General features: G+C 37.7%; 1 protein-coding gene across 1 annotated transcript in view; it reads right to left on the reverse strand.

The window, feature by feature from the left end:
* Positions 1-26,257, reverse strand: part of SVEP1 (sushi, von Willebrand factor type A, EGF and pentraxin domain containing 1) — a 318,257-nt gene that overhangs the window by 258,686 nt on the left and 33,314 nt on the right. Inside the window, exon 2 of the mRNA XM_027839092.1 lies at positions 3,881-4,136. Within this exon, the coding sequence (XP_027694893.1) occupies positions 3,881-4,136 (256 nt within the window). The remainder of the gene's footprint in view (positions 1-3,880; positions 4,137-26,257) is intronic.

Genomic DNA, 26,257 nt, shown 5'->3' on the forward strand with positions numbered 1-26,257 from the left:
TCCCCACCCCCCTTTCATTCTACATACTACTACTAGACTTCACCCTCCTCAGCTGTCTCCTGTCTTGCTTGATGTGGTTGATCTTTCAGCCAGCCTGGCTGAAAGGTAATAAGGAATAAATAAGGAGATGTGAACCCCTTGTTACACTTGTTTAAGACCTCAATGTTCATTTTTCCATTACTTTTCTCTTACATTTTAAGCAGACTGGGAGAGAATGCAACTGATCACCTGATCAACACCTTCCTCAACCCATCTCACCCATAATTGTAGCCATATTGGATATAGTTCTAATTCTCCTTAATTCACACTGTATAACTACATATGAATCTTTTTATAGTTATCCATATTCATTATATTTACAATCTTATGCTGCAATGAAATTGTATTGTCAGAAAAAAATTATATTCAGCAATTCCCAAGTGATTGGACATACGGATTTTTTTTCCAGTACTTGATGTTGAATAAAGCCTCTGAATATTTCCCCCTTTTAATAAAATTGTTAGTTTACCTTCCTAGTGGGATCACTGGGTCAAAGAGTATGATTGATTTTATAACCCTTACAGCATATCACCAGATTGCATTCTACATTTAAAAGGCCTAATGCATAACTTCACTAAGAATCTAATATAAAGTGCATGCTTCTGCACAATCCTGCCGATAAAGAATTTTATCTTTTGCTAATCTTATGCACATCAGAGTTGTATTAAATTGGAATACCATTGATTATAAGAAAAAGTTCTAGGCTTAGAGCAAAGACAGCCCTAGTTCAAATCCTACCTCCAATATGTACTAATTGTGTGACCACAAGCAAGTCACCTAACTTCAGAGACTGTTTCTTCTTCTGTAAAATGGAAATCTATATTACTTATTTTACAGGTCTCTTTTTTAAAATAGTATTTCATTTTTTCCAATTATACATACAGACAATTTTTAACATTCATTTTTACAAAATTCTTAGTTCCAAATTTTTCTCCTTCCCTCTCCTCTTCCTAAAACAGTAAGCAATTTGAAATCGGTTATATATGTGCAATCATGTAAAACATATTTCCATATTAATCATGTTTACAGGACTCAAAAGACTAAAATGAGGTGATTTATGTAAAATGCTTTGCAATCCTGAAAGGGCTATATAATATCAGTTATTAGTGTTATTTTCAGATAGTTCTTAATAAATTGTGCTTCTTCCTTAGAGAATTGCTTATTCAGAATCTTTGACTATTTATCTATTGGGAAAGTGGTATTACTCTTAAATTTGAGTCAGTTTCTTAAAGGTTTTTGGATGTTAAATTTTTATTTGACATAATTATCACATAGTTTTCTCCCCTGTAATCTGTTTGTTTTTCTTTTTTTATTCTGGATATTGTATCTTTTGCTCTGCAAAAAAAAAAGTAAACAAAACATTTATTTTTGAATGAGAAAATCCTTCTATTTGGTCTCCAATATTTCTTCTATTTATTTGATCAATAATAATTTTATTTCTTTCCATAATTAAGATAAATATACAATTTTATTTTAATTTTATAAGTAATTTGTATTTTTCATCATTTCATACTATTCAATTTTCTCAATAGTTTTTGTTAAATGACTTATTCTCTGAATATTTCATAATTCTGACTTCATTAAACATTAGCTTATTTAGTTATAATTTTGTATAGAAGGTTACAGTAGTCTTTGTAATCCTAGATTACCTATTCTATTCCAATGAACAATTTTTTAATCCAGTTTTATAATATAATTTGAAAACTGGTAGTATAAGTCCTCCAAACTCAATTTTCTTCACAAATCTCCTTTATATTCTTATTAATTTGTTCTCTCACATAGACTTTATTATAATTTCATCTGATTTTGTGAAGAAGCCATTGACATTTTTATAGTATTACATTAAATTTACAAATGAACTTAAATAGGATCAGCATTTTTAAGTATTATTGACATCATGTCCTTGCCAGGAATATAGATAAAGCAGTCAAGTGGAACACTAGTTTAGAATACTCATTTGTCAAACACTGTAGAGCAGAATGGCCAAAGGTTTTGAGCTGTGTGTAAAACAATCAAACGTGGTGGAAGCAACGTGTACCGACATCCTTATGCAGGACTCAAGTGAGCCACTTTGTCCTGAGAGCATCCACAATTGAAGCTGGAAGAAGAAAAATGAAGCTGAGTCCCAAATAGGTACTTGTTATCGTATTAAGGAAAAGATATTTCTGTTTTTATACTTCTTAATTTTTTAAACAAGTAGATGTGGCATTTTAATAAATTTGCTATATTGATATAATCAAATGATATATAAGTTTTCTCATGGATATGTTTTACTATAGGAATAGCGACAGAACTTTTGATTTCATTGACATAAGGAACTCCCTAGTAACTCCTAATTATTATACTGTTTCCTAAAACTTAAACAAACCATCCCTGCATTCCTAATTAGGCATAAACTTCAGTTAATTATAATGAATGATTTAGAAAATATGTTTGAGTTTTGTGTTTTCCAGAACAGATTGTAATTTTTGCATAATTATTTTTTGAGGATAATATGTTCTTTTGCTTCATTATCTTTGACAGTTTTAGGGATTAGAACCATATTTATCTCATCAAAATTAAAACGTAAGATACCATTTTCTCTATGTTCAAAAATAATTTATAAAACATGATTGTTTCCTCTTCAAATGCTTGATCAAATTGAACTGTGAATCCACCAACTTCTGGTGCCTCAGTGGTCTATTTAGTTTTCCTCATGAAATTCATTTATTGAGCTGGCATATTTCCTGTTCTGTCCATTTAAATGCTTATAATTTAAGTGTTCATCCATTTATTTAAAAATTCTCAATTTGGGGGAGCTAGGTCTACCTAACAGTCTCTTAAATTTTCCTTATTTTCTTCATATTTGCTGGGACTTATTTTTTCTGATTTAGATGATATTTACTAGTTATATTTACCTTTGTATTAAGAGTTTTTAAAAATTCAGCTCTTCTTTGCTTATCATTTCAGTTTTAAAATTCTCTAACTAGTTCATCTTTCTTATTTTTTTTTAAATTTCTGCTGTGCTTTCCTTTGGCATATGATTGTTAAAATTTAAATTTCTCTAAATAGTAATAATTTATGATTTTTTTCACTTTCTCACATTAGGGTACATTCAGAACTATAAATCTACTTACAGGCATAGCTCTAGCAATATTCCATAAATATTAATGTGTTATATTCATGTTGTTATTAGGTTTAAGGTAATATGTTTTCTATTATTTGTTCTTTCCCTTTGACCCATTTTTTTTTCGATAAGTCAAGGAAGGCTATGTAACAAAGTGTGAAGAGATCAACATGAATCCGCCATAACTACTGGGAAAACAAGTTTAAGCACATACACTCCTAACAATTGATGAGAACTTTGATAGTCATTTATGAAAGATAACATATACATGTAGTCGAGAGTTTCTTAACCTTTTTTGTGTCCTGGACCTCTTTGGAAGTATGCCAAAACCTATGGACCTCTCCTCAGGACAATTTTTTAAATGCATAAGATAAAATATACCTGATTATAAGGGGAAAAAATATACTGAATATAGTTCTCAACATATTAAAAAATCAAGTTAATGGACCCCAGGTTAGAACTTTTGATGGAGACTAAATTTTATTACATGCATAAGATAAATATGTGTGTGTATACAAATGCATACATACATACATGCCCATAAATATAAATGTGTGTAAATACACATATGTAGACATATATACATACGCACACGTGTAAAATTAAAGACCTTTGTCATTATTTTGAGTATGTGGCTATTACTTAAAATGAGATTAGTGAAAAGATGAGTCCCTTAAAGCATATTAATAAAGTTACTGTAGTTGGGTCACCTTGGATTTAGAAATTTCTTATTACCTTCATGAAGTGCTCGACGAGCTAATGCCTCAAATTCTTCAAAACTGTGAAGCAAATAGCAGTGTTCTTCCTTTGGGGTGGAAGCCATGTCATTCAGCTCTCGGATGTTCCCCTGCCATATACCAAAAGTAAAGATCTCCACTCCAAAATCACGTAGTGAAGCTGCAATTGGCCGAGGGTCTCCCCCATTGGAATAGCCGTCGGTAATGAGGAATATAACCTTGGTTGAGTTTTCTCGGGAATGACGTAATATTTGCTGAAACAAATCAGGGATATTAATATTAGTTTGAATTGTATGGGGCTTATTTTCACTAAGTCATTCCCTACAATTAATCAATTGACCTTTGTGGATATGGCAAGCATTACAAAACTCAGTTTACTAAAGAAGGAAACTAATGCACTAACTGAATTTTGCCTAGCATTCAAAGAACTTTCCAATCTGGCTCCAATCTAATCTCTCCAATCTGGCTCCAACCTGTCTCTCCAGCCTTAATTCATACTACTCTCATTCATGTACTCTATGATCCTCACAAACTAAGTTACCTGTCATTTCCCAAATGTGACACACCTTTCCGACTTCCCTGCAACTGCTCATTGTATCATCTACTATGCCTGGAATGCTCTCCTTCATCTCTGAATGGTGAAATCCAAACCCATCCTTCAAGACCCTACTTCAATGTCAACTTCCCTAAGAAGTTTTTCCTTGATGCCCCAATTTTATCTGCCATCCAGTACTTTGTAATTTTCCCATGCAGTCAATCACACTATGTTTTGTAGTATAGTCACTTGTGTATTGACCTTATTTCTCCTACTATTTTATAATCTTTTTGACAGCAGGGACCATGTCTAATTCATCTTGGCATCTTCACCACCTAGCATATGGCCTTGAATATAGTAGCTACTTAATGAATGTGCATCAAATTGAATTGAATGTCTTACAGTGACAGGTGTGGGACCTGGGTCCAACAGGAACTTTACATTTAGCCTAGTACTTATTCAACAGAACCATTTGGATGTAAGTTCCTTACAGGGACTTAGGGAGGGCGGGGACTGTTTTCATTTTTGTATTTATGTCCACAGCATCTAGCACACCGACTGCCCCATAGTAAATGCTTAGTAAATACTTAGTGAATTGAATTATACTGAATTTCACAAGCATATGGATCATTTATAACAATAATGATAATAGGTATTATCTTTCATGCTGTTTAGGAGTATCAGTATCCTTTATTATTTCTTGGGCTTTTAAAATATAAATCTAATTGCGTAGTCCTCTTACATCTATTTTAAATGAAATTTTTTATGTAGAAAAACAGGAAGGCCAAATGTGAAAAGCACAGATATAAAAAAAATTTAATATTTTATGCCTTCAAGAGAGTTAATGATGGCTGTTGTGATTACAGGGTTTTTGTTGTTGTTGTTGTTGTTGTTGGTTATAAAACTGGGTTATCACACTACTTAATCAGCTAATAACAACTCATGATACAAAGTTTTCAATGATTGCCTGACTTCATGAGTAGATAATGATTTGCTTATGGCCATAGAATAAATTTCTCAATGTCTGGGTTACTTTTTCTTAAGGGAAGGTGGCTACTTTTACAAGTATCTCTCCATTCAAAAAGAAAGCAAAACCACTTTATTGCCAGTGAAATTCTGAAACAAATTTATTTGCAAATAAGGTAACAAATCTTTTAATACCCTAACCTTCCAATTCTTCAATCTATTCGATTCCTATGATCCGCTCTTCTGCTCCATCTCAACTACATACAGGGAAGGTCAAACTCTTAACATTACCATAATCCACATGTGTGTGTATATATATATATATATATACACATAATTAAGAATGCCAAAATTATTTTATCTGATCATAAACTTCATCTCTGCCTATGACTTATTCCACCTACACTTTTTCATTATTCTCACTAAGGCCTCTAGCTCTTCACACATCATTACATCACACCATCAAAACTGCTCAGGCTACGCTCTCCCCTGTTCCCAATATTGACCTCTTAATGAACCAGTCAAATTTTATTCTGTCTTCTACCCTCTTCTCTTGATCCTTTCTCCTATAAGTTACTCATATCCTGAATTATTCCCACCATCTGCCTCTTCTACTCTTACTCAAATGCTGCATAATAGAAGTTCAGGAAACCACATAAACATCCTGACTCAGTCTATTACAAATGTATGTTATCTAATCTCAACAGGACCGTCATTGCAACAAGGCAATCCTTTCACCCCATTGCAAATGATTCTCTGTGCCACTCACCACAGTGGCATTTTGAAACCTTTTCATCTCAGTATCACCTCCACACAGCATGCATGTTCTTACTCCACACTCTCAGCTGAGGACTTTACCTCTTACACTGCTGTGAAAACCAGGACCATTCACCATGAGCTTCCTCTATTCTTCTACACATCTACAAACTCTTCCTTCCCGTCTCACAACCCCTTCACATAATTCCCCATTATTTCCTCTCCTCCAGTTTCTCAGGAAGAGATGATTCTCCTCCTTCCCTCCACATGTACCCTTGATTCCAGGTGGAGGTCTCTTTTATTATCCTTAACCCCTTTATCTTCAATCTTTTTCTACTGATTCCTTCCTTCTGCCTTCAAAAGTGCCCAAATCTCATGCACCTCTAAAAAAAAAAAAAAAAAAAAAAACAAAGAACCAAAAGCAAGCAAGCAAACAAAATAAAAATTCACTGGATCCTACCACCCTCACTGGCTCTCATTTTATATCTTTCTTCCCAATCTCAAACTCCTTGATAAAATTGCCTCCAGGCACTGTCTCTACTTCCTCTTCCTTCCTCTCTTCTAAACCCTCTGCAATCTGGCTTCTTACCTAATCATCAATAGAAACTGCCCTGTCCAAAGTTGCTAAAGATCTCTTAATTGAATGCATTTGGTGGCGGTGATGTCTCTCTTCTATTATTGTTGGTCTATCAATGCCTATCTCTAGATGGGTCAAAGGAAACGCTATTCTCATAAGGACAAACTTAGAATGTAAAAGATGGGAATTCCTCAGGACTTGTTTTGTTTCAATGGATTCAATGCATTTAATGGTGGTCTTTTTCAACTCTGAAATTCTGTCATTCAGTGAGTGAAGACCTTATCTAGGTCAAGTAGAAATGGTCAGAAAGCTGGTACTTCTTCCATGTTATATATCCACCATGCCCCCACAGAAATTCTCTCTCTACCTGAATTGAACAACTCAATGTCCTGGCAATAAGCCATTTGAATATCCATCTCCATGCTTTTGACTGCATAGTATCTCCTGCCTGGAATATACTCCTGCCCACCTTTTCTGATTATCTAGATCCTAGTGTTCCTTCAGGAGCCAGGTCTGGGGTTAATATTTTCCTAACCAATCATTTTGCTCCACAGTAGCATTTCTCTTACTTCTCATGACATTCATTTATTGTATCACTCATTTGACACTTAACATTTATTTATCTTATTATCTGTGTTGTTATTCAAGCTAGTCTCCAGCTAGACTATAAATTCTTTGAGAGTAGGGACCATGTGTTTATTGCTTTCGCCTCTTTAAATATATTTAAGGTGGTAGGTGTTCAACATATTCTTGTTGTTGCTGCTAAAGGAGATAGTATTGTTGATGGCAATAGTAGGAAGACTGGGAAGGTAGGATGGGGCCAGGGTATGAAGAGCTTTTCATGGCAAATAGAAGATCCTAGAAGTAACAGGGAGCCAATGGAGCTCACAAAGCAGGTGGGTCCCAAAATCAGACGTACGCTTTAGAAAAATCACTCTGGCAACTGAATGGAGGATGGATTGGATTGAGGAAAGATGTGAGGCAGCGAAATCAATGAGCAGATGATTGCAATAGTATAGATAGAGGTAACTAGAATTGTGATTTGCAAGTGGATAGAAGGAGAGTTACATGAAGGATGACATTGAGAAGGCATACAAAACAAAATGGGTCACAGGACTGCATATGTGGGATGAGTGAGAGTGAGGAACCACAAGATTTCCAGTGCAGCTGATGGCAGAGCATCACCTAACTGCTTCATGGGATCTACAATAGTGACATGGGTGCCATTGGGAAAATGTGCACCCCTTCAACATGTTTCCTACCTAGATCAGCAGTAAGAAGCAGGGTCACTAATCCATACATAAAGACCTCTGTAACTGAATATTAACTTAGTTTTAAAATATGATGTTATCTAAGTTTTATTATATTTTATTTTTTTGTCAAATATTTCCCAATTGCACAGCAGCACTCCAGAGTTTTGCAGGTGCCTGTGGCCCACAGGCAGTGTGTTTATTGTGTCTGCCCTAGATGACCTTTTCAGTGCAGTAGATACCCCTTGGAAAGTGGGCTCTGGCTCCAGGGCAGCGAGTGTCAAGGGAAAGCTTCTCCAACTTTTCATTTGGTGAAACAGAATGATTCCCATGGGAAAATGAGACATGGTTGTGAAATACATTTCTTCCTGAAATCCACAGCCCTCCCAAACAGTCCAGTTCTGTCAAGGGTACCGCCATCTTTCTAGTCTCTCACTTTGACAACTTTGATAGTATCTTAGATTCCTCATTCCTACTTATCCTATATATCCAATCAATAGCTTTCACATTTCTAGCTTTCATTCCCTTCTCTTCACTCACACAGCCACCAATCCAGTTCAGTCTCTCACTATTACTTCTTACCTGGACTATTACAATAGTCTCCTAATTGATTTCCCTGCTTCGTGTCTCTGCCCTTTCTAATCCATCATCCATATCCCTGTCAAAATGAGGTCTCTCCATGGCATTTTTCTGCTCAATAAATCCCAGTAGCTCTTCACTGATTTCAGGAGAAAATACTATTTCATATTTATCTCATCATTCTTAATTTCCATTTTGAATAAGTTATATAATGTTCATTATTAACAGCATGGTAGTACATGCATGTAATTTATTGTAAATAAGTAAATATGGACATATTGGGATGCATAATCAAAAGGATTTAGAGCAGAGGTAGGGAACCTGTGGCCTCAAGTCCACATGTGGCCCTCTAGGTCCTCAAGTGTGGCTTTCATTTCTGTGAAACATACCCATTCACACTATTCACTTCTGTGAAGTTTGGATTCAGTCAAAGGGCTTGACTTGAGGACCTAGAGGACTACATGTGGCCTCGAGGCCATAGGTTCCCTATCCGTGATTGAGAGACTCCTGCCCTATTTCAATAAAATCACAGGTCTGCTACAAAAAAAGGGGAAGTAGGGTAAACAACTAGTTATTTTATTTTTGTAATATCAAATAATTTGACTGAATTTACTGAATCAGCACTATATATACATGCATATATGTATGTGTGGTATGTGTGTGTATAGATACACACACACACACACACACACACACACACACCTGAACACAAATTGTCACAGAGCCAGACACATATGACCACTGCAAAAGCCCACATGCCAACATTACACTAAGTTCTCACACAATTGCTAGTTTTGGAACAAACTTTGAAATCAGGCGAAGAAAGATCCTGCAGCCAAGCAGGGAGATGTGGGAGAAAAAAACAGAAATGTATTTAACAGCTTGGCTTTTAAGTTCTGCAGCTGTAACCTCAGACTAAGCATCCCTCTCAGATGGGGCAGAAGGGGACAAGAACAATGAGAATACACTAGGAAAGCCAGAAGGGAAAAAAAAGAAAGCAGACAAGTCTATTTTTAGATTGCCTACATCCATGATCTGTCTTGCTAGAATCACATCTGAGAAGGATGGTTGTAAATGTCCTAAAAAATTTCTCCCAAACATTTGTCATGAAAAATACTGTGTTTGAGATGAAACCATTTAAAAAACTCTTATTATTTAAGAAACACAATGGAATTTTAAAATTATAATGAGTGTTTTCTTCAATAGTATAAATACTCTCATGACACAATGAATAGACAGTATGGTATTATGGGAGGAGTGACTTTTTCTACAGTCAGAGGAATTGGGTTCAAATACCAAGACAGCTAGGTGATGCAGTGGATAGAGTGTAGGGCTTGGAATCAGGAAGACCTAAATTCAAATCAGGCCCCAGACACTTACTAACTGGGTGACCCTGAGCAAGTCACTTAACCCTGCTTGCCTCAGTTTCCTCATCTGTAAAATGAGCTAGAGAAGGAAATGGCAAACCACCCCGATATCTTTGCCAAGAAAACCCCAAACGGGGTCACAGAGTCAGACACGACTGAATAACAACAAACAATAACTACCTATACCCCTTATTTCTTGAGTGCCCTTGAGCACTTAACTTTGTTGGGCCTCAGTTTCTTCATCTCTAAAATAAGGGGATTGGATTAGACGGTCTCTGAGGTCTCTTCCAACTCTAAATATGTGATGCAACGGACTTGTTTTATACAAAATACATGCATACACACACATATATGTGTATATATATATATACATTATATATATTCTTATGTGTGTGCATGTCTATATATACATGTGTCTATATATATAGTTGTAGTTATGTGTGTATACATTTCTCTTACATATGAATTACTCTCCTTGGAAAAGCTACCCTAGTCCAAAAGTCTAATTGCCATAGGCAAATCTTTACTCCTTCCATGCTTCCATAACTTGGGATTTGAGAGGCAACGATCATAGAACGGTATTGTGCATTGGCACCAAATATGGAGTCAGAGGATCTTGGGTTCAAATGCTAGCTCTGCCATTTCCTACCTGTGTGATCTCTCTGTACCTCAATTTTTCATCAGCAAAATGTACTAGTTGGACTAGATTATCTCTAAGGTCCCTTCTAGCCCTAAATCTTTGATCCTGTAATTCTTCTTTTCCAGTCTTTTCTTCTCTCGTTTCCTCTGCTGCCTGATGCCAAGTCCCCTTTTGTCTCTCCCCAATCCTTGCATACCTTGTCCTAGGGTTGGTTTGCAATGTTAGAACTGGCAATGGTGAAGGAGGAAAGGTGAACACACCCGTGGAGCTTTTTCTCTCCTTTCCTCCAATCACTGTCACTTATCCCCTCCTAGTCCTAGGCAGTGATGCCCACTTTGGGTTTAAGGCTCCTAACCTCCAGCCCTTGGAGTTGGGGAAAGGGCGGTGGCTACTCTCCTCTTCACTCTGGATCTCCTGCCATACCTTCTGTGAAGAAAGTACTATTGTTGGATTTTCCTCTGAAAATGAATTTCTTCTAATGAATCTGACTTCCCCACTTTACGGGGAATACATAAAACCGTGTGTGTGTGCGTGTGTGTGGGTGTGTGTGTGTGTGTGTGTGTGTGTGTGTGTCTGCTACCAACTTTTCTCACCAAGTATGAGTGTGGGATGATAAAATAAAGCATATTTTTAAACTTTCTGCTTCTTGCCTGTTGATAATGAAAACCTCCACCAACCTCAAAAAATTCCGAAGAGTAGTATACTTGCTTCAGACACAGAAGAGTAAGACATAAGTTTTCAGGAACTACATCCTGGTCTATAGGAGACCAAGGAGAGAGAAACCCTGGTTAGAAGAAAAAAGGTGGTGGAAGGATCAAGTTAACAACAACAACAACAACAACAACTCACGTGCATGTCTCCTTAAGGTTTACAAAATTCTACCTTCATAGTGGCCCTACGGGGTAGTCAATGTTGAAAAAAAAAACAGGCTCCAAGAGGTTAAGTCACACTGCTTAAAAATGTCTCAGGATTTGAGATGGTCTTTCCAGTACAAGACAAATAGGGACCATGTGCTAGAACTCTCAGAAGAACAGAAAGGTGTTGTCAGTCAAGGACCAAGAAGTATGACCAGGGGTTTATGCCAGTAAGAAACTGCACCCCTACATCTCCTACTCTTGACCTTTTGGAACTCTTGCTTCTCATCTAGCTGAAGCCTCTTCCTTAGATCACAAAGCTACTGCTTCTCTCATATGGCCAATGAGGGAAGGAGGAGGGGGAGAAGAAGGGAAGGGAAATGAGAGGCAGAAGGAGAAAATTAAAAGGGAAGAAGGAGCAGAATAGGAAGAAGGAAGGAAGGAAGGCAAGAGGAGAGAGGAGAGAGGAGAAAGGGAGGGGGCATGCACTTCATTCTTCAAATACAGCAGGGGTAACGTGTTCCTGATATTTCAGATTCAGGTTTTGTTACACATAGGGTGTAACAAAACTTAGCCAGAGTCTAAGTAGCATTAGAAATATCATAACAATATTACTATGTTATATCAATACTATATTATGGCAATAATAACATGAAAAGAAAAATAAATAATAAAACATTGCAAAGCTTTCAAAATACAAAGATCTAGCAGAAAAAGTATAATCTAACTTTGGAGTTCATTATATTCAACTCTTTTTTACATATCATCACTGTTACCATCTTCTATTAGAGTCATCTCAAAGATCATAGTATCATATATTTACAGCTGGAAGGAACCTTGGAGACCATCTCGTCCAAATGCCTCATTTTAATTGTGAGGAAACTGAAATGTAGGGAGGATGTGATTTTCCCAAGGACACCATATAGTAAAGAGTAGAACAGGGATTTTAATACAGATATTTTGACCCTAAATCCAGTGCTTTCCCCACTATGCTGGTTGTTGTGAGCCTACCCATCCTTTTTATTCAACTACAAAAAAGCAGTCATTTTATCCATCTCTGTAAAAAATCTTCTGAATATTAAATATAAAAGAGTGATAGGAGAAGAGTGACTTGTCCTAGAACCATATTTACCTGAACTTCAATGAAAAAAAGGAGGAAGGGGAGGAGGAGGAGGAGGAAGAAGAAGAGAAAGATAAGAAGCACATGATAAACAGGTCCAAACCCTCTAGACATACTTTTTGAACAAGCAGACATCATTTCACCAAGTAATAATCAAGGCTGACAACAGGCACATACCATTGGATTTGTACAGTGTCACTGAAAATGATTTACTTCCAGATGGACCCTATTAAATGGCTAAGATCCAAGAAGGGAATCAAAAGGCCCTCCATGGGTGACATCTGCATGAACTTAGCTAATAATATGTCGGTAAACAAAAGCCTGAGTCATGAGGATTTCTGTTTGCAAATAGAAGGATCTATGATGGTATTTCAAGACTTGGTCATTGCCACCGAAGTATTAACCTGAAGGAGGGAATTTAGTGATCGATGTAGATTATTCAAGGAAATAGTAGACACTATGCAATAGTGTCTATACTATCAATTGAAAGCTATAGGCTATTATAGGCTGTAAAAACTGAACAACTACCAAATATCTAGCAAGATATAACCACACATTCAAAGTTTTCCTACCTTTCATAGACTAATAGAAAACAAATCCCCACATTACAAATATAAAGCTCAACCAATAAACTGTCCTAGAAATAGATGATAATCACAAATTGTTGACCAGAATCACCCAAACACTGGTTCATAAAAACTTATGACTAACATCTTTTAATACACATCGCCATATGTGTTGTATTGCCATTGCATTGCCAACTCCAAGCTACATGGAATGAAAATCTTTCAAAATGTAGAGATGTATCACAAGTTATTAAAATTATGTGGGAGCAGGATGATGAACATACATGTCATCCTTCTTGTTCTGTCTGGTACCAGAGTTATACCAAGGATGCTTTTGGTGAAACTACAGAAGAAGAGCTTACATCCTAATACTTTTCTTCAACTATGAAAATAAGTTATTATGCCCATTTGTGTAATAATCTGTAGGCCATTATACACAAGAGAATGCTATCAAGATAGTGATGTACCAGGACCATTTCTGCATGAAGACCATTTAAAAAGATTAGAAGAATGGGATGATAATTTATTTAGTGGGAAGCAGATTGCATGCAAAATCTCATTTGCTCCTCATTATAAACCTATTAGAAAGATACTACAAAGGAGCAGGTAGGTGGTGCAGTGGATAGAGCACTGACCCTGAAGTCAGGAGGACCTGAGTTCAAATATGGCCTTAGACATTTAATAGCTGTGTGAGCTTGGACAAGTCATTTAACTGCAATTAAAGTATCAAAAGTGGGATTTTTAACTCCTGCATCCAAGTCCTACATTTTTTTCTCCTATATTTCAAGAACATGATAGGTGTCTCTGAAGCACAGCATGATTCATTCACTTTCTAACTTTGGGTAAACTCTTTAATTTCTGTGGGACTCAGATTTTTTCTTTGAAGAGTACATTTGAATTTTGGAAAAAAAATTAACTCAGACCTCAGGAAAAAATTCACTTTGAGCCAATTCGTAGGCTCATAGGATATAATTTCACAAGATTTAGAGCTGGAAGGGACCCTCTCACTTTAGAGTTGAAGAAACTGAGAACAAAAGAAGTACTGACTTGCCCAATGTCATCACTGAAATGTAGATGGTCTTTCATAGGAACTGTAGGTATGCTCTAATTAATGAAAGGGTTATGTTTCAAAAATGTGCATGTAAGCCAGGTATCTATGACTTCAAAATGCCTTTTTCTGGAGAAAGAATACTACCCCTTGGTCAACTAACAAAAGCCAATTTAACATATGCTATAGCTGGGATATTGAACCATACAGGTGGTGGTTGTCCTTTGTGCTCAAAGAAGACCAAAATGACATCACTATGTCAGGGTCAAAGCAGTGTGTTTGACTGTGGCTGATCAGACTAATACGAGCTTAAAAGGCTCTACCACCAGTTGGGCACAAATTATTCATATGATCATTTAGAGAGGAGATGGCTATAAATTTTTTCATCTCATGTTTCTTTTGAGCCACTGCAATTCTGCATTGCTTATAGAGCACAGGGCCTTCTTTGATGAAGGCACACCATGCTGGATGGTGCTGCACCAGCGTCTCCCATGTCTCACAATCGATTACGAAGTTTTTTCAGAGAAACCTTGAGAGTGTCCTCATATTGCTTCTTTTCACTTCTGTGTGAGTGCTTGCCTTGTGTGAGTCCTCTGTAAAACAATCTTTTAGGCAAATGAATGTTTAGCATTTGAACAACATGGCCAACCCATCCTTGTTGTGCTCTCTACCATAGAGTTTGAATGCTTGGCAGTTCAGCTCAAGAATGGACCTCAGTGTCTGGTACCTTGCTTTGCCAGGTGATCTTCAGAATCTTCCTAAGACAATTCAAGTGGAAATGGTTCAGTTTCCCAATATACTGCCCAGATTTCACAGGCATAAAAATTAGGTCAGCACATTCAGTTTGGTAGGCAGCCTAATACCTCTTCTCTTCCACATTTTCCTTCAGAGCCTCCCATACAACGAGGTAGCTCTAGCAATGTGTGTGTCAACCTCTTCATCTATGTGTACATCCCTGGAAAGTATACTACCAAGGTAAGTGAATTTATCTGCAGCATCCACAGTTTCTCCATTTGCTGTAACTGATGGCTCCATATATGGATGGTGTAGTGTGGGCTAATGAAGAACCTCTGTTTTCTTGATGTTAATCATCAGACCAAAATTAACACAAGAGACAGAGAATCTATTCATATTCTGTTGCTTCTCAGCCTCAGGCTGCACTGAGTGCACAAACATCTGAGTCATGCACCAACTCTCCTTTCACTTTAGTCATGGCTTTTAGCCTTTTCAAGTTAAATAATTTACCATATGTATAGCGGCTTACCTTGATGTCTTTTTTCATCCTTGTTGAAGGCGTCTGACAACATCACTGAAAATGTCATGCTAAAAAGCATGATAGCAACCACTGATCCCTGTTTCATTCCATTGGTGACTGGGAAACCACAAGAATATTGTCCATTATCCAGAACCCATGCAATCAAGCCACTGTGAAACTGGCATACAATACTGAACTTCTCCAGGCAACCAAATTTTGCCATGATCTTCCACAAGCCCTCATGACTAACAGCATCAAAGGCCTTGGTCAAATTGACATATGTTATGTACTGACCTCTGTTCTGCTCCTGGCATTTCTCCTGGAGTTGTTAAGCAGCAAACACCATATCGAATTAGCTCTTTCTGAAACCACATTGGCTTAGGGTAGATGACCATCTTCTAGGTGAAGGATCAGCCTATTAAGTAGGACTCTGGCAAGAATTTTTGCTGTCAATGACTAAGAAAGTGACCCCGCTGTGACTGTCACAGGACAATCTATTTCCTTTACCTTTAGAAAGATGGACAATGGAGATGTCCTTGAACTCCTGGGGGATCACCTCCTCTTGCCAGATAACCGAGATTTCAGTTAGTTGTTGTATGAGTTGTGGACCCCCTGACATGTAAATCTCAGCAGGAATGCAATCAGCACCAGGTGCTTTGCCACATGAGAAGAACCTAATGGCATTTGAAACTTCTTCAGTTGGAAGTTTGTCTAGAGAAGTATTGACTTCAACCTGAGATATATGGTCAATAGTTTCAGCATTGGTTGATAACAGTCTGTTGAGAACACTATGGAAGTGTTTAGCCCATCTCTCCAGAATCAGTCCTTGTCACTAATCAATGTGGCTCCGTCAGCACTGAGTAGTTGAGATGTAACATAGGTCTTTGGCCTATGAGCTATTTGTGTGCTATTTATGAATAGCCTTCAGAGCATCATAAAAGTGCTTTGAATTGTTACTATCAGTGTAAAACTGAATCCTGCATCTCTCTAAGCTTTGCTTGTACTTTACTTTTGATGTAGGTAAATGCTGTCTTCTTAGAAGTGGATGAACTATCCTGCTGGTAAACCCTGTGGAGTTCTTGTCCAGCTTCTGAATTTCCCCATCATTTTTGTCAAACCAATCTTGATGTTTGCAAGTGTTCTGGCCCAGATGAGCAAAAGTGGTGCTGCACACCAAATCAGCATAAGAATTCAGGAACATCTCTCCTCTCATCACTGTAGAAGAAATAGGCACTCTTCTCTCCTCAGCTGCCCATTCGCCACTCTCTCCATTAGCCAGTGAGTAAGAGAGAGATTCCAAAACCATGAGTGGAGACTTTGTGGTTTAGGGAAGGGTTTCCAGCTGAGCAGGAACTAAGAAGAGTAAGAAGTAGGAGAGGGAGGGGGCAGCAAGGTGGCACAGTGGATAGAGCACCAGCCCTGAAGTCAGGAGACCTGAGTTCAAATCCTGTCTCAGACCAGACATTTGACACTTACTAGCTGTGTGACCCTAGGCAAATCACTTTACCCCGATTGCCTCACTGAAAAAAAAAAAAGGAAGTAGGAAAGGGAGCTCTAGGAGACCTGGAATAAAGAAATGGGAGTGGGGGAGTGAAGTCTCCTCTTGGTATAAACTCCTGGGAATATTCCTAGGAGCTTCATTGATAATTTCTTTTTATTCTTCTGAGGGTCCAAAGTATTGGCCCCAGTGTGATGTACTAGAGATATACTTGTAGTACAAATGAGGGACACTGGATACCAGTCAGTAGATCTGTGCTGGAATTTGATACTCTCAGCCTTGGGAAATGAATCAAACAATAAGCATCTATTAAGCACCAGCTGTGAGCTATGGCAAGCTATGTACTAGTGGCAAGGCATAAAAAGACAAATAGCCCCTGCCCTCCAGGGCCTAATATTCTATTGGAGAAAATTATATACACATATAAATATATACATATATATACATATATACACACAAATATTTAAAATACATAGAAAAATACATGGTAAAATAGAAGGAGGGGGAGAATGCACAGCAGCTGGGGGAGGTATTGAATCAAGAAAAATGGTGTTTTGACCTGAGGTTTGAAAAAAAAAAACCCTAGGGATTCTAAGAGATATAGGCAAAAAAGGAGTACCTTTCAGGCGTGGGAGAGAGTTACTGCAAAGGCACAGAGAGGGGAGGTGGTGGGGTATATGTGAGGAGCAGTGAGAAAGTAATTTTTGCCAGACCGTATGCGAAGAGGAAGTACTGTATAATAATTTTGGAAAGATAGGTTGCAGACAGTATGTGAGAGGCTTTACATTTCCAAAAAGAAAGTTTGTGTTTTGTCAAGTTGTCAGGTTCATTAACCTCTCCAGGCCTCATTGGCAAGAAGAGGGAAGTGAATGAAGGAAAATATGTAAGGTCCCCTCCAAATCTAAAAAGTTCTGCCTGCAACCTGTTGTAGTTTATTCTATCCCACTGCTTTTTTTCTGTCAGTCAATCAACAAGCAATTATTAAGCACCTGGCATTGCCAGGCCTATGTGCCAGGCATTATGCTAAAGCACTAAGGATACAAAGAAATGCAAAAGACAGTCCCTGCCTTGAGGGAGCTTTGTTTTAATTGACCTATTGGGTCTTCTCAAGGTATGTTTGACAGTACTCACTGAATACATAGATAGAGGACTGTATGATACCATTGAGACATATTAAGGAGGCTCACTTACCTCCCTAAGTCTGAAATTCCCTCTATTTGTTGTTTATAATTTACATTACATTTTAAAGTTTGCTAAAGCACTGTATATACAAGATCTCATTTGAATATCACAACAACCAATGTATTATTATCCTCATTTCATGGATGAGAACTTAAGTAGCTTTCCAGAGTTCACAATCAAGTGTCAGTGACAGAATTCAAACCCAGGTCTTTCTGACTCCAAGCCTAGCACTCTTTTCATTATATCACACTTCTTTTGTTCCCACCCTAACCATTCCTAGCCAGGTGACCTTTTTCAAGAAACAGTTTATTTGAGTCTTAGTTTCCCTATATACAAAACAGGGATGATAACAGTTGAGAACTTTATACCTTTGTGAGTTGTTGTGAAGAAAATGATTTAAAGCACTATAAAGTGCTATAAAGGATTTATATTAATGTGAATTTTTTTTAGTTCTACTAATCCAGGGATAATGTAATACCTTCAACTAATAAATAGGTCTAACAGTTTAGCATGAGAAAGCTTACTAGATTTCTTCCATGATAAACAGCTGAAAATAAAATACAGCTGGAATAAGAAAGGCATGAACAGTTCCATAGTATAGTGCACTGAAGGGTTATTATGCCAGGTTTTGGTATAGTGTTGCAATAGGAAGCATGAAGGCATTGGATGTTTGGGAGGTGGGCACTGAAAGGCTGGTGAGAAGAGGGAGAATGAAGAAGTGGAGTCAGAGGGGTTAAAAGATGTGCATCCAGTTTTTCACAATTTTGCCTTAGACCAACCGATCTTGCTGCCTTTCTTGAAGTATGGGCCCAAACTGAACATGGTATTATCACAGTTGCAAAGGAGCCACGAGTCCAGCACAGTGGTTATTATTATTTATTATTATGAATTTATTCCTCTTGATATCTTTAGATACTAATATTAACCTGTAATATTAATCTGACCTCATCCCAATCCTATTTCTCAATATCTAGGGATTCTAGAGAGAAGAGTTCTAGCTCATCATCCCCATGCTCCATCCATAAAAATAAATGATAGCCTGGAAATACTTTCTCTTCTCTGTTAGCAAAGGATTGATTGAATGAGATTTATAAGAAGAATTGTCCCTTTTGGCAAGACGATATATCATAGCTTCAAATAGCAAGATATGAATCGGGATTAATGTTCAAATCACACCAAAACCCAAGATAAGAGTTTGGAATGCATTTGAAAGATGGAGAAACTAAAGCCAAAGAATGGATGGTTTGCTGAATATTATTTCCAAATTTCTTATTTATGTTACCTCTCATACTTGTCTAATTCAATGAAAACACGTTCCTTCCTACAGTAAATCCTCTGGTTCAAGAAGTAACCAGCACAGGCCCCTGTGTGGCATGTGGTAGGAATACAATGTCAACTCCTTTCCCTAGTAACCCTACCAGCTTTTGCATTAGTTTGTTAACCCTTCTTTACAATGTTGAGAAGCAGTACCAAGTGTCTAGAACATCTAATGAGATGACCCCTTGGCTGCCAAGAAAAAGCTAAACATTCATTCTGTAGGAACACAAGGTTATCACATAACATCTGTATTGTGTTCAGTCTCTGCTTAGCGTGTACAAGTATCTGGCAGAGAAATAACCTCCCCTGAGCTAGCAAGTCACCAGAATGATAAAAATGCAGGATTGTGAAATAAAAAAATTTAGTAACACCCGAGATTCATCATCATCGTCAGGCAAAACTATTTTCCCCTCAGAGCCAAGTTGCAATGTTTTGCAAACCAATCCTGAAGTGTGTACAGCTCTGAACTTAGAATCAGAGAGATCTGCATTCAAATCCTGCTCACACTACATATTAGCTATGTTATCATGGGTAGGACAGTCAACCTTTCAACCTCAGTTTCTCCTTCTGTAAAATGGGGATTATAATATCAATAGTATCTATCTCACAGTACTGTTGTTGTAAGACTCAAAGGATAGTGCCTTGCAAACCTTAAAGCACTATTATTATTATTAATATAGGATTTGTTAAAGGTTTCATATTGAAAGTATTAGTCCTTAACATCTATTATGTACCCACAGAACAGACAGCAATAAAGCAGGACAAAATTAATGCCATGTGTATCATTTCCATATTATTCTAATTGTCTCATCCTCTGATGTGGGACATTAGAAAGGCTGAATATACAGTCTATACTTTAAAAATACCATAATGCCCATCAACAATCAGAAAATTAATAGATTCTGTCTGTTAACACTTTAGTTCTTCATCTGTTTTTATTAAATTAGCCCTCTTGGGTAGAGAGATTAGCACATACGGAGGTATGCAATAGTGTACTTGGCCATCAGACATGATGTATCTGACCCCAAGTCCCAACTCTCTACCACTCGTGATTTTTGGCGAGAGGGCTTACAGTGATTCTGTCAGTGTGAGGAACTCCTGGAATGGTGATACCCTTCACTGATACAGATCAGTAGCTATCCATAACTAACAGTCTCAGAGAGTTTCCTGGGAGCACTGAGAGGTTAAGTGATTTACCAGTGGTCACACAGGTAATATGTGTCAGAGACAGAACTTGAAAGGTAATCTTAAAGACTCCAAAGCCTCCACCACCTCACCCTGTTTTGCACTTCCAGCACTTAGTTTATATGCCTAGTACACAGCAGACATTTAATAAAAGCTTATCAATTAAGTATAACATTACCTTGGGCAAATATCTTCCCTGAGTCTCAGATTCCTCATCTATACAGTTCAATTCAATAAACATTTATTAAGTGCCTATCTTGTACCAGGCAGTGTGCTAAGTGCTGGGAATACAAAAAGTGGCAAAAGACAGTCCCTGCCCTCATGGAGTTTACAATCTAATGGGGGAGCAAACATGCAAATAAATATATACAAAGCAAGCCGTATACAGGATAAATAAGAAATGATTAACAGAAGGAAGGCACTAGAATGAAGGACTGAGGAAGGCTTCTTATAGGAGGTGGGATTTTGGTTGGGACTTAAAGGAAGCCAGGGAGGAGCAGAGGAGGGAGAGCATTCCAGGCTTGAGAGATAATGGAGAGAATGCCCAGAGCCAAAGAGATGGACTGTTTTGTTCATGGAACAGTCAGGACATTGGTGTCACTGAATCGAGTATACAATGAAGAGGCTGGATGAGATCATTTCTAAGTCCATGCTATTTCTAAAATATTGATGTTTCAAATGCTGGCTTAGCATAGTCTGCTACATACCCCTACCCTGAAGGAAATCAAAAACTGCATTCCTTTCTACTGCAAACATGAAAGACTACAGCACTGAGCAAACAGTTGTTGGGATACCAAACTATTCAACCCTGACCACAGGGTCATATTGAGGGTAGATATGACCAGTGTGGACTTTAATCTAATCTAAACTTTGTGGGGAGTATTCATTGATGGTCTACAGAAGGCATGGAATGAGTAGAGAGTATAATAAATAAAAACATGCCTGAGCACTTACATTGAAAACTATGAAAGAATGATTTTGATTATAAGTTCTTCAGCATTTAAAAAATACTAATAAAAATTTGGAGAGGAGATACCACCCTATGGTCACTGTACATACATTGGAAACCTTTAAGGTTTCATAGATAGTGAGCAGAAAATCTCTAGTTCAATCAACTCATTCTATGAGGTATTTGTATATTCTTATAGCATTTTGAATCAGGCAAAAAAAAGTGCTTAATATATAAAGCACCATTCAGAGGAGAACGTTATAATAAATATGAGATTTTTAAAATCTCTCAACTGTTATACCTAGTTACAAGTTAACTAACTTTGGAAACTACTTTAACTCTTTTTCAGTTAAATTAGCTAAACAGCACCCCAGTCCAGTCATCTACCTATTTTGTGAGAGTCAATTTAATTCAAACACTTACCAAGCTTCCACTACATACAAGGTGAGAGGCAGTATGGTGTCAAGGATAGAGAACCAACCCTGAAGTCAGGAAAACCTGTCTTCATGTCCTGTCTCTGACACATACAGGTTATGTGACCATGGGCAAGTCACTTAATTTCTCAGTTCACCAGGCAGTTCTCTAAGACTAGAGCTGTTTTGCAGTAATAAAGGGAGTTTTCTCACTTGGCAGTTTCTTATATTAATGCAATTACAGGTCCAGAACAAAAATAAATATGTTTCTAGTTCTGTATGCTTAGGGACATAAAGATTTCTACTACATGCTCTGTCCTAAGGGTGCTTACAATCTAGTATTTCAATACATCAGGGATCTGAGGTTTTGTGAGAATATGTCTAATCTCCACTGACACTGATCACAGCCCTTCTATTCATTATTAGGGGGTCTTTGAAAATTTCTAAAACCAGAAATCACCATCTTGAAACCAATATGGTAATGGGTCTCTTTGAACTCAGCTGGGCTGGCCTTTAGACCAAAGACTCTAAGTTTATCACTGAGCCATATTTAATACCTTTTCTAGTTTAGCAAAACTTGCCAAAGCTTGAGTTCTAGTGACCTACCCTTTTCAGAATCCAAGGCCACCTCCACACCATAATAAGGCATTAGAGTAGAACTTTAGTGAAGGTTACAGTCCAGCAGAGGAGAGAAAACATGTAAAGAAAATTAGTATAAAAAAAAGTATCCTACCAACTGGACATTCAACATGATTATCTTCTCCTTTTCTCCTGTGCCATTGAGCTAGAGTTAGCAGAGAGCAAATGGGCAAGTGCCCATTGACCCATGTGGTAATATGCTCTTTTGTTGTGGCAAGTAAAGGGGAGTAGCCATGGCCTAATATTGAGAGAGACGATTATTAATAACCAATTACGGGGGAGATACAGACTTTTTCCCTGTCCCATTTCCTCTTTCAAAGCCCAGCCTTTGAAGGACATTACTGACCTCTGTCAAAAATTTTCCCCACCTAGACCACTTTATCCAAGGTGAATTCCTGTCCATTGTGTTCTACTCCAGCAAGTTTGGGTGGAGGTAGATCCTTTGTCTACATTGCCCAAGGCTGGGAGTGGTCTGGGTGCAGAGATAGTCTTTTGTCCAAGAGTGTCTCAGCTCCTCATTGGAGTGAGCCCACTTCTTGTAATAATTGTTAACCAATCATAGTTGATTGCCACCCTCAGGAACACCCTCTCTTCCAAAGGCATATAAACTGTGAGCCCACTGCCACAAGGGGTCTTTCGCATTCAATAGTGCCACTGACCTCTTTTATTAATAAAATGCTGGCATTATTCATACAATGATTAATTATCCAGAAACTATGTCTCTCAAACTTTTTAAACATCACATATTCCTTGGAAATCCTAATAGCCTGTTATCATGAGATTTTGCTGGGCTAGTAGGTAGAAGCTGTCTGTTCCTTCTAGGACTTTCCCCTTGTCCAGAAATTCCCATGATAATTCTCCCGACTTTTTTGGACTTCACCAGGTGAGTACAACCTGCTTACCCTCTGCATGGTATTACAGAATTCTTGCCCTCCCAGTCAGTGCTATGGCCTTTCTCTTCATCCAACACAATTCTTTCCACCACTCAGTCATTTGGGATCATATCAAAGAAGGATCAAAGAATCATATGGCTAGAGCTGGAAGGGATCTTCGAGACCATCAAATCTAACACCCTCATTTTACAAATGAGGAAACAGGCCCATTGGGTTAAGTGACTTGCCCAGGGTCACACAGCCTGTAAGTAACTGAGGTGGGATTCAAACCTTAGTCTTCTTGACTCCAAATCTAGTACTCTATCCTCTGTGGCATGTTGGGAAGAGAACTCTGACCTGGTAAAGCACATGACTGGATTTCAGATTTAATTCTATCATTGTATAGCTATGTGATGGTGATAAAGTTACCTCCTATCAATGCCTCAGCTTCCCCACCTAAAGAAAGGAAGATGTAACTATTGTAAAGACTTGATGAAGAAACATTAGCACTATGTTCTTGTTTATGAAAAGGTAATTTACTGTCAAAAGTCCTGGTTAGTTTCATAGTTTTTCATCTGGACTAAGGCTCCAAAATATGCACATAGAAAATAAAAACTGATTTGTCTTTCCAGAACAAAAAGCTTGTAGTCTAGCTAGGTCAGCCTGACACAAAAGCCAAAGCTAAAGAAGGAATTTGCATGAGCCCAAATCAGTCCTTAAATGTTCTAAAAGTTGGGGAGAAAAATTGTAGTGACATACAATTAAAGGCAGCTTGTTGGGAATAAACTTCATATTGATTCAAGAAAACATTAAGTTTAATAAAGAAAAATCTAACAACAGACAGTGAGAAGGAGTGGAATACATAATGAACTTTAGTTCTTTAAAAAAAAAAATCAACAGGTGGGGATGAGACCTCCTTACCATAGCCACAGACTAGAACAGAGGTTCTTAACTTTTTGTGTCATAGATCCCTTTGGAAGACTGAAGAAGCCTATGGATACCTTCTCAGAAAAAAATTAAGGCATAAAATAAAATACGTAGAATCATAAAAGAAACCAATTATATTGAAATAAAGATTCAATTTTCCCCATCCAAGTTCACAGACCCACGAAAATCTATTCATGGACTCCATTTGGACTATGGGCCCCAGATTAAGAACCTCTGGTCTAGAAAGAAAAGAAATAAAAACTGGCTGCCAAGGCCCATTTAGTTTGAGATCCTGTCCAATCTACACGTACTTATTAACCAATCAGCTCATTAGGGAGCATTTATTAAGCACTTACTCTGTTCCAGATACTGGGGATACAGAGACAAATAAAAGAGACCCTAAGAGTCAAAGAGCTTACATTCTTTCAGGAGAAACAATAGATATTTTAAAAGTATAAACAAAATAAAAGCCAAGGAATTTTGGTGGGGGAGGAATTAGCAGCTGGGGGATTCAGGTCCCTACTACATGTAAGGCAATGCACACAACTCCTAGGATACAAAGACAAAAGGAAAAACTGTCCCTGCATTCAGGGAACTCACATTCCTCTCTATGGCGACACTGCCTTTGCCCTCATTGAATAATGGACAGTTTTCAAAAGGGAGAAAATTATGATATCTAAAAGTCATGAATACTGTGCTTCCAAAGTAATAATTCATGCTAGATTTAAACTCTGAAGGCCAGAAAAGACATTGGGAGGCCTTCTAGTTCATTCTCTTGATTTCAAGCAGTACCACTCCTAAGTTATCCCAGACAAATGAAAATGAATTTTAGTCTTAAAAAGTCTCTAGGGGAGAAGATTCCACAGTCTACCTTGGGAAGTTTAACTCTAGAAATATTTTCTTAAAGCTAATCCAAATCCTCTAAACTGCAATTTAAGCTTGCTTCCTCCTCTTCTGTTTTCTGTGGAGATAGGAAACAGCTGGTCCTCATCATAATCAATGGGAAGATGGAATGCAATAAAATATATTTTCCTTTTAGTAAAACCTACATTATATCATTAAATTTTGCAGGGGGAAAAAGTAATTTTCTTTAGTTAGAAGCAATGCCACCTGAACTGCAAACTTCTCAAAACAACGACATAAATTAGTGTATCTATTGATATACTCATATATGCTTCTGTTGTTGTTGTTGTTTTTGTTGTTATGGTTGTTCAGTCATGGCTGATCTAGACCAGTTTATCCCTCCTTACGCAGCCTACTGGCCTTCCACTCCAAGGTGCTCGAATATTGGTTTTATGGTTGTTCAGTCATGTCCAACTCTTCGTGATCCCATTTGGGGTTTTCTTGGCAGAGATACGGAAGCGGTTTGCCATTTCCTTCTCCAGCTCATTTGACAGATGAGGAAACAGAGGTAAACAGGATTAAGTGACTTGCCCAGGGTCACACAGCTGGTGTTTAAAGCCAGATTTAAACTTAGGAAAAGGATTTCAACTTGTGAAGATGAGTCTTCCTGACTCCAGGCCCAGCACTGTATCCATTGTGCCTATTCATATTTACTTACTTTTTATCAAATGCATTAGATATGTGTCTGTTAACATTTACAAAAGCTAGTAAGCTCCAGGAAAGAAAGACCACATTGTACAGTGCACTGGTCTTGGAGTAGAAGGACCTGGGTTCATACTTTGTCTCTGATGCTACCTATGTTACCTTGGGCATATCATATATCCTCTTTGAGCCTCAATTTCCTTATCTGTAACATGAGAGGGTCAGACTAGATGGCCTTAAAAGTCAACATGATTCCCTGGACTACTTCTGGACCTCTTCCTCTTAGCAGTCCTCTCATGCTGGCAAAGGCAGCTAGTTGGTAAAGTGGTTAGAGT

Source organism: Vombatus ursinus, unplaced genomic scaffold (genome assembly GCF_900497805.2).
Source record: "Vombatus ursinus unplaced genomic scaffold, bare-nosed wombat genome assembly UNPS02014832.1, whole genome shotgun sequence".
In the NCBI taxonomy this organism is placed as follows: domain Eukaryota; kingdom Metazoa; phylum Chordata; class Mammalia; order Diprotodontia; family Vombatidae; genus Vombatus; species Vombatus ursinus.